Below are 9487 nucleotides of genomic sequence, written 5' to 3'. Positions count from 1 at the left end.
GGTAAGGAAGGAGGAGGAGGAGGTAAAGAAAGGAGGAGGAGGAGGGAAAGGAGGAGGGTAAAGAAAGGAGGAGGAGGTAGAAGGAGGAGGAGGAGGGTAAAGAAAGGAGGAGGAGGAGGAGGAGGAGGGAAAGAAAGGGGAGGAGGAGGAGGAGGGGGGTAAAGAAAGGAGGAGGAGGAGGAGGAGGGTAAAGAAAGGAGGAGGAGGAGGGTAAAGAAAGGAGGAGGAGGAGGAGGGGGTAAAGAAAGAGGAGGGTAAAGAAAAGGAGGAGGAGGGTAAAGAAAGGAGGAGGAGGAGGGTAAAGAAAGGAGGAGGAGGAGGGTAAAGAAAGGAGGAGGAGGAGGGTAAAGAAAGGAGGGGGGAGGGTAAAGAAAGGAGGAGGAGGAGGGTAAAGAAAGGAGGGGAGGAGGGTAAAGAAAGGAGGGGGAGGGTAAAGAAAGGAGGGGAGGGTAAAGAAAGGAGGGGGAGGGTAAAGAAAGGAGGAGGAGGAGGAGGAGGGTAAAGAAAGGAGGAGGAGGAGGAGGAGGGTAAAGAAAGGAGGAGGAGGGTAAAGAAAGGAGGAGGGAGGAGGGTAAAGAAAGGAGGAGGAGGAGGGTAAAGAAGGAGGAGGAGGAGGGTAAAGAAAGGAGGAGGAGGTAAAGAAAGGAGGAGGAGGAGGAGGGTAAAGAAAGGAGGGAGGAGGAGGGAGGGTAAAGAAGGAGGAGGAGGAGGAGGAGGGAAAGAAAGGAGGGGGAGGGTAAAGAAAGGAGGAGGAGGAGGAGGGTTAAGAAAGGAGGAGGAGGAGGAGGGTAAAGAAAGGAGGAGGAGGAGGAGGGTAAAGAAAGGAGGAGGAGGGGAGGGGGTAAAGAAAAGGAGGAGGAGGAGGAGGGTAAAGAAAGGAGGAGGAGGAGGAGGGTAAAGAAAGGAGGAGGAGGAGGAGGGTAAAGAAAGGAGGAGGAGGAGGGAGGGTAAAGAAAGGAGGAGGAGGAGGAGGGTAAAGAAAGGAGGAGGAGGAGGAGGGTAAAGAAAGGAGGAGGAGGAGGGTAAAGAAAGGAGGAGGAGGAGGAGGGTAAAGAAAGGAGGAGGAGGAGGAGGGTAAAGAAAGGAGGAGGAGGAGGAGGGTAAAGAAAGGAGGAGGAGGAGGAGGGTAAAGAAAGGAGGAGGAGGAGGAGGGTAAAGAAAGGAGGAGGAGGAGGGTAAAGAAAGGAGGAGGAGGAGGGTAAAGAAAGGAGGAGGAGGAGGGTAAAGAAAGGAGGAGGAGGGTAAAGAAAGGAGGAGGAGGAGGGTAAGAAAGGAGGAGGAGGAGGGTAAAGAAAGGAGGAGGAGGAGGGTAAAGAAAGGAGGAGGGGAGGTAAAGAAAGGAGGAGGAGGAGGGTAAAGAAAGGAGGAGGAGGAGGGTAAAGAAAGGAGGAGGAGGAGGAGAGGAGGGTAAAGAAAGGAGGAGGAGGAGGGTAAAGAAAGGAGGAGGAGGAGGGTAAAGAAAGGAGGAGGAGGAGGGAAAGAAAGGAGGAGGAGGGAGGGTAAAGAAAGGAGGAGGAGGAGGGTAAAGAAAGGAGGAGGGAGGGAGGGTAAAGAAAGGAGGAGGGTAAAGAAAGGAGGAGGAGGGTAAAGAAAGGAGGAGGAGGGTAAAGAAAGGAGGAGGAGGGTAAAGAAAGGAGGAGGAGGGTAAAGAAAGGAGGAGGGTACAGCAACAGAAGAGGAAGATTCTTTACCTGAAACTCTGTGGATCCGCCGCTGATCTGATTGACATTTGGGAGGGAGCCTCCATAGTAAGACCCCCGCATGTGGCCAATCCTCAGCTTCTGAACCTGCAGCTGACAAACACATGACATGTGATCTATGCCACCCCCTCACACCAGTCAGTCCCACGGCTTACACCCGTCACATCCCCCCTCCCTAAGGCCCTGTGCCCACGATCAGGAGCCGCTGTGGATTTGACGCTGTGTGTTTATGCAGCGTCCAGATGTTACAGCAGTGGATGGATTTCTAGACATCCCAGGTCCACTATGTGTCTCTGTGCACCCGCAGACACAGACATCTTATCACACCCGCAGCATGTCAATGTCTCCTGTGGGTCCCCCTCTCGCCAGTCTGACGCCCGTCCATCCCTCTCTCTCCTCTCACCCGTCTGAGGCCAGTCCATCCCTCTCTCTCCTCTCGCCCGTCTGAGGCCCGTCCATCCCTCTCTCTCCTCTCGCCCGTCTGACGCCCGTCCCCCTCTCTCTCCTCTCGCCCGTCTGAGGCCCGTCCATCCCTCTCTCTCCTCTCGCCCGTCTGACGCCCGTCCCCCCTCTCTCTCCCTCTCGCCCGTCAGACGCCCGTCCCCCTCTCTCTCCTCTCGCCCGTCAGACGCCCGTCCCTCTCTCTCCTCTCGCCCGTCAGACGCCCGTCCCTCTCTCTCCTCTCGCCCGTCAGACGCCCGTCCCTCTCTCTCCTCTCGCCCGTCAGACGCCCGTCCCTCTCTCTCCTCTCGCCCGTCAGACGCCCGTCCCTCTCTCTCCTCTCGCCCGTCAGACGCCCGTCCCTCTCTCTCCTCTCGCCCGTCAGACGCCCGTCCCTCTCTCTCCTCTCGCCCGTCAGACGCCCGTCCCTCTCTCTCCTCTCGCCGTCAGACGCCCGTCCCTCTCTCTCCTCTCGCCCGTCAGACGCCCGTCCCTCTCTCTCCTCTCGCCCGTCAGACGCCCGTCCCTCTCTCTCCTCTCGCCCGTCAGACGCCCGTCCCTCTCTCTCCTCTCGCCCGTCAGACGCCCGTCCCTCTCTCTCCTCTCGCCCGTCAGACGCCCGTCCCTCTCTCTCCTCTCGCCCGTCAGACGCCCGTCCCTCTCTCTCCTCTCGCCCGTCAGACGCCCGTCCCTCTCTCTCCTCTCGCCCGTCAGACGCCCGTCCCTCTCTCTCCTCTCGCCCGTCAGACGCCCGTCCCTCTCTCTCCTCTCGCCCGTCAGACGCCCGTCCCTCTCTCTCCTCTCGCCCGTCAGACGCCCGTCCCTCTCTCTCCTCTCGCCCGTCAGACGCCCGTCCCTCTCTCTCCTCTCGCCCGTCAGACGCCCGTCCCTCTCTCTCCTCTCGCCCGTCAGACGCCCGTCCCTCTCTCTCCTCTCGCCCGTCAGACGCCCGTCCCTCTCTCTCCTCTCGCCCGTCAGACGCCCGTCCCTCTCTCTCCTCTCGCCCGTCAGACGCCCGTCCCTCTCTCTCCTCTCGCCCGTCAGACGCCCGTCCCTCTCTCTCCTCTCGCCCGTCAGACGCCCGTCCCTCTCTCTCCTCTCGCCCGTCAGACGCCCGTCCCTCTCTCTCCTCTCGCCCGTCAGACGCCCGTCCCTCTCTCTCCTCTCGCCCGTCAGACGCCCGTCCCTCTCTCTCCTCTCGCCCGTCAGACGCCCGTCCCTCTCTCTCCTCTCGCCCGTCAGACGCCCGTCCCTCTCTCTCCTCTCGCCCGTCAGACGCCCGTCCCTCTCTCTCCTCTCGCCCGTCAGACGCCCGTCCCTCTCTCTCCTCTCGCCCGTCAGACGCCCGTCCCTCTCTCTCCTCTCGCCCGTCAGACGCCCGTCCCTCTCTCTCCTCTCGCCCGTCAGACGCCCGTCCCTCTCTCTCCTCTCGCCCGTCAGACGCCCGTCCCTCTCTCTCCTCTCGCCCGTCAGACGCCCGTCCCTCTCTCTCCTCTCGCCCGTCAGACGCCCGTCCCTCTCTCTCCTCTCGCCCGTCAGACGCCCGTCCCTCTCTCTCCTCTCGCCCGTCAGACGCCCGTCCCTCTCTCTCCTCTCGCCCGTCAGACGCCCGTCCCTCTCTCTCCTGACGCCAGTCCCTCTCTCTCCTCTCGCCCGTCAGACGCCAGTCCCTCTCTCTCCTCTCGCCCGTCAGACGCCAGTCCCTCTCTCTCCTCTCGCCCGTCAGACGCCAGTCCCTCTCTCTCCTCTCGCCCGTCAGACGCCAGTCCCTCTCTCTCCTCTCGCCCGTCAGACGCCAGTCCCTCTCTCTCCTCTCGCCCGTCAGACGCCAGTCCCTCTCTCTCCTCTCGCCCGTCAGACGCCAGTCCCTCTCTCTCCTCTCGCCCGTCAGACGCCAGTCCCTCTCTCTCCTCTCGCCCGTCAGACGCCAGTCCCTCTCTCTCCTCTCGCCCGTCAGACGCCAGTCCCTCTCTCTCCTCTCGCCCGTCAGACGCCAGTCCCTCTCTCTCCTCTCGCCCGTCAGACGCCAGTCCCTCTCTCTCCTCTCGCCCGTCAGACGCCAGTCCCTCTCTCTCCTCTCGCCCGTCAGACGCCAGTCCCTCTCTCTCCTCTCGCCCGTCAGACGCCAGTCCCTCTCTCTCCTCTCGCCCGTCAGACGCCAGTCCCTCTCTCTCCTCTCGCCCGTCAGACGCCAGTCCCTCTCTCTCCTCTCGCCCGTCAGACGCCAGTCCCTCTCTCTCCTCTCGCCCGTCAGACGCCAGTCCCCTCTCTCTCCTCTCGCCCGTCAGACGCCAGTCCCTCTCTCTCCTCTCGCCCGTCAGACGCCAGTCCCTCTCTCTCCTCTCGCCCGTCAGACGCCAGTCCCTCTCTCTCCTCTCGCCCGTCAGACGCCAGTCCCTCTCTCTCCTCTCGCCCGTCAGACGCCAGTCCCTCTCTCTCCTCTCGCCCGTCAGACGCCAGTCCCTCTCTCTCCTCTCGCCCGTCTGAGGCCCGTCCATCCCTCTCTCTCCTCTCGCCCGTCAGACGCCAGTCCATCCCTCTCTCTCCTCTCGCCCGTCTGAGGCCCGTCCATTCCTCTCTCTCCTCTCGCCCGTCTGAGGCCCGTCCATCCCTCTCTCTCCTCTCGCCCGTCTGAGGCCCGTCCATCCCTCTCTCTCCTCTCGCCCGTCTGAGGCCCATCCATCCCTCTCTCTCCTCTCGCCCGTCTGAGGCCCATCCATCCCTCTCTCTCCTCTCGCCCGTCTGAGGCCCGTCCATCCCTCTCTCTCCTCTCGCCCGTCTGAGGCCCGTCCATCCCTCTCTCTCCTCTCGCCCGTCTGACGCCCGTCCCCCTCTCTCTCCTCTCGCCCGTCCCCCTCTCTCTCCTCTCGCCCGTCCCCCCCTCTCTCCTCTCGCCCGTCCCCCCCTCTCTCCTCTCGCCCGTCCCCCTCTCTCTCCTCTCGCCCGTCCCCCTCTCTCTCCTCTCGCCCGTCCCTCTCTCTCCTCTCGCCCGTCAGACGCCCGTCCCTCTCTCTCCTCTCGCCCGTCAGACGCCAGTCCCTCTCTCTCCTCTCGCCCGTCAGACGCCCCTCCCTCTCTCTCTCCTCTCGCCCGTCAGACGCCCCTCCCTCTCTCTCTCCTCTCGCCCGTCAGACGCCCCTCCCTCTCTCTCTCCTCTCGCCCGTCAGACGCCCCTCCCTCTCTCTCTCCTCTCGCCCGTCAGACGCCCCTCCCTCTCTCTCTCCTCTCGCCCGTCAGACGCCCCTCCCTCTCTCTCTCCTCTCGCCCGTCAGACGCCCCTCCCTCTCTCTCTCCTCTCGCCCGTCAGACGCCCCTCCCTCTCTCTCTCCTCTCGCCCGTCAGACGCCCCTCCCTCTCTCTCCTCTCGCCCGTCTGACGCCCGTCCCCCTCTCTCTCCTCTCGCCCGTCTGACGCCCGTCCCCCTCTCTCCTCTCGCCCGTCCCCCTCTCTCTCCTCTCGCCCGTCCCCCTCTCTCTCTTCTCGCCCGTCAGACGCCCGTCCCTCTCTCTCCTCTCGCCCGTCAGACGCCCGTCCCTCTCTCTCCTCTCGCCCGTCAGACGCCCGTCCCTCTCTCTCCTCTCGCCCGTCAGACGCCCGTCCCTCTCTCTCCTCTCGCCCGTCAGACGCCCGTCCCTCTCTCTCCTCTCGCCCGTCAGACGCCCGTCCCTCTCTCTCCTCTCGCCCGTCAGACGCCCGTCCCTCTCTCTCCTCTCGCCCGTCAGACGCCCGTCCCTCTCTCTCCTCTCGCCCGTCAGACGCCCGTCCCTCTCTCTCCTCTCGCCCGTCAGACGCCCGTCCCTCTCTCTCCTCTCGCCCGTCAGACGACCGTCCCTCTCTCTCCTCTCGCCCGTCAGACGCCCGTCCCTCTCTCTCCTCTCGCCCGTCAGACGCCCGTCCCTCTCTCTCCTCTCGCCCGTCCCTCTCTCTCCTCTCGCCCGTCAGACGCCCGTCCCTCTCTCTCCTCTCGACCGTCAGACGCCCGTCCCTCTCTCTCCTCTCGACCGTCAGACGCCAGTCCCTCTCTCTCCTCTCGCCCGTCAGACGCCAGTCCATCCCTCTCCTCTCGCCCGTCAGACGCCAGTCCATCCCTCTCTCTCCTCTCGCCCGTCAGACGCCAGTCCATCCCTCTCCTCTCGCCCGTCTGAGGCCCGTCCATCCCTCTCTCTCCTCTCGCCCGTCTGAGGCCCGTCCATCCCTCTCTCTCCTCTCGCCCGTCTGAGGCCCGTCCATCCCTCTCCTCTCGCCCGTCAGACGCCCCTCCCTCTCTCTCTCCTCTCGCCCGTCAGACGCCCCTCCCTCTCTCTCTCCTCTCGCCCGTCAGACGCCCCTCCCTCTCTCTCTCCTCTCGCCCGTCAGACGCCCCTCCCTCTCTCTCTCCTCTCGCCCGTCAGACGCCCCTCCCTCTCTCTCTCCTCTCGCCCGTCAGACGCCCCTCCCTCTCTCTCTCCTCTCGCCCGTCAGACGCCCCTCCCTCTCTCTCTCCTCTCGCCCGTCAGACGCCCCTCCCTCTCTCTCTCCTCTCGCCCGTCAGACGCCCCTCCCTCTCTCTCTCCTCTCGCCCGTCAGACGCCCCTCCCTCTCTCTCTCCTCTCGCCCGTCTGACGCCCGTCCCCCTCTCTCTCCTCTCGCCCGTCTGACGCCCGTCCCCCTCTCTCTCCTCTCGCCCGTCCCTCTCTCTCCTCTCGCCCGTCCCCCTCTCTCTCCTCTCGCCCGTCTGACGCCCGTCCCTCTCTCTCCTCTCGCCCGTCCCTCTCTCTCCTCTCGCCCGTCATACGCCAGTCCCTCTCTCTCCTCTCGCCCGTCAGACGCCAGTCCCTCTCTCTCCTCTCGCCCGTCAGACGCCAGTCCCTCTCTCTCCTCTCGCCCGTCAGACGCCAGTCCCTCTCTCTCCTCTCGCCCGTCAGACGCCAGTCCATCCCTCTCCTCTCGCCCGTCTGAGGCCCATCCATCCCTCTCTCTCTCCTCTCGCCCGTCTGAGGCCCGTCCCCCTCTCTCTCCTCTCGCCCGTCTGAGGCCCGTCCCCCTCTCTCTCCTCTCGCCCGTCAGACGCCAGTCCCTCTCTCTCCTCTCGCCCGTCTGACGCCAGTCCCTCTCTCTCCTCTCGCCCGTCTGACGCCAGTCCCTCTCTCTCCTCTCGCCCGTCTGACGCCAGTCCCTCTCTCTCCTCTCGCCCGTCTGACGCCAGTCCCTCTCTCTCCTCTCGCCCGTCTGACGCCAGTCCCTCTCTCTCCTCTCGCCCGTCTGACGCCAGTCTCTCTCTCCTCTCGCCCATCAGACGCCAGTCCCTCTCTCCTCTCGCCCATCAGACGCCAGTCTTTCTCTCTCCTCTCGCCCGTCTGAGGCCAGTCCCTCTCTCTCCTCTCGCCCGTCTGACGCCAGTCCCTCTCTCTCCTCTCGCCCGTCTGACGCCAGTCTCTCTCTCCTCTCGCCCATCAGACGCCAGTCCCTCTCTCCTCTCGCCCATCAGACGCCAGTCTTTCTCTCTCCTCTCACCCGTCTGAGGCCAGTCCCTCTCTCCCGTCCCTCTCTCTCCTCTCACCCATCAGACGCCAGTCTTTCTCTCTCCTCTCCTCTCACCCGTCTGAGGCCAGTCCCTCTCTCTCCTCTCGCCCGTCTCTGTCTCTCCTCTCTGACAGCAGTCAGTTATCGCGATATGTGGAGGGTCGTACCCGGGTGGAGCCGATGTCCATCATGACCTCCTCGAAGGCCGCCGTCTCCTCCGCTTGTCTCTGACGCTGCAGTGCGATCTTCTCGCTGAACTTGCGCGGGTTGGAGGCCGAGCCCGGCCCGCTGGACCCCGGAGCAGCCATTTTTCCAGCCCTTCCGTAGGCGCCGATGGGATATAGGGGGAGTGAAGCCGCGGTGCCGGGCACGCCGGGAACCGTAGTCCTGTTCCGCCCTAACTCCGCTCTACAGGCGGCATCGGAAGCGACGGCGGACTACAAACCCCGCTCACCACTACGGGGCGCGGGCGGCGCCGGACCGCTGCATGCCGGGAAATAAAGTTCAAGGCGGCGTCAATATAGTAATTGCAACCGTGTCCAAAACTACATCTCCCAGCCTCCTGTGCGCAGTCAATCCGCTGTAACCATTAAAGGGAACCTGTCACATCCTAGCGACTATCTACACTGCCCCCATAGCGTGTGCAGTGATGCCGTGTGCAGTGAGCGTCACTAACAAGCTGTTTTCATTAAAATTGTTGGTAGAATAAGGATTCTATAACCTTTGATAGGACAAAGTCTATCTGCTCCTATTCAGCCATAGGGGTGCAATCCTCACATTCAGCCATAGGGGTGCAATCCTCACATTCAGCCATAGGGGTGCAATCCTCACATTCAGCCATAGGGGTGCAATCCTCACATTCAGCCATAGGGGTGCAATCCTCACATTCAGCCGTGGGGGTGCGACCCCCTATGGCCGGATGCCGAGATCGCAGCCCTATGGCCGCATGCCGGGATCGCAGCCCTATGGCCGCATGCCGGGATCGCAGCCCTATGGCCGCATGCCGGGATCGCAGCCCTATGGCCGCATGCCGGGATCGCAGCCCTATGGCCGCATGCCGGGATCGCAGCCCTATGGCCGCATGCCGGGATCGCAGCCCTATGGCCGCATGCCGGGATCGCAGCCCTATGGCCGCATGCCGGGATCGCAGCCCTATGGCCGCATGCCGGGATCGCAGCCCTATGGCCGCATGCCGGGATCGCACCCCTATGGCTGAATGTCGGGATCGCACCCCTATGGCCGAATGTCGGGATCGCACCCCCACGGCTGAATGTGAGGATTGCACCCCTATGGCTGAATAGGAGCAGATAGACTTTGTCCTATCAAAGGTTATAGAATAATTATTCTACCAACAATTTTAATGAAAACAGCTTGTTAGTGACGCTCACTGCACACGGCAAAAACAGCTTGTTAGTGACGCTCACTGCACACGGCATCACTGCACACGCTATGGGGGCAGTGTAGATAGTCGCTAGGATGTGACAGGTTCCCTTTAACAGTCCGCTAAATCCTCAAGTTTTGTTATGACACAAAATAACGTGAGCAACTGTCTTAGCCCCGGCCCCACTATCAGTATCTGGTCAGTATTTCTCTCAGGAGTGGGTGATAAATACAGAATTGGTGACTTGTTTCTATTATACCTTTTCTCTGATTGTTCTTTACCTGGTTTTGGTTCCCACTCCTGAGAAAAAACACTGACCAAATACTGACCACCATGAAGTCCAGCATAAAGCGCAGTGGTCAGCAGGATTGTGCTCAGTAACTACATACACTGTCAGGAGGGTGACATTACACTGATTAATATGATACCTTGGTTGATGAAATCCATCCTGCGGTTCTTGTGT

At 62.5% G+C, this 9487-nt stretch overlaps 1 protein-coding gene across 1 annotated transcript in view; it reads right to left on the bottom strand.

The window, feature by feature from the left end:
• CRTC2 (CREB regulated transcription coactivator 2) overlaps positions 1-8238 on the bottom strand; it is an 18820-nt gene extending 10582 nt beyond the window's left edge. Inside the window, 2 exon segments of the mRNA XM_073637360.1 lie at positions 1692-1793; positions 7811-8238. Coding sequence (XP_073493461.1) covers positions 1692-1793; positions 7811-7951 — 243 coding nt within the window. The 5' untranslated portion in view covers positions 7952-8238.
• Between the last annotated feature and the right edge of the window lie 1249 nt (positions 8239-9487).

This window comes from Phyllobates terribilis, unplaced genomic scaffold, assembly GCF_046119375.1.
Source record: "Phyllobates terribilis strain yellow unplaced genomic scaffold, ASM4611937v1 Scaffold_6__1_contigs__length_29720123, whole genome shotgun sequence".
Classification (NCBI taxonomy): domain Eukaryota; kingdom Metazoa; phylum Chordata; class Amphibia; order Anura; family Dendrobatidae; genus Phyllobates; species Phyllobates terribilis.
Note: the sequence above shows the minus strand (reverse complement) of the source record. Positions and strands in the feature narration are given on the sequence as shown.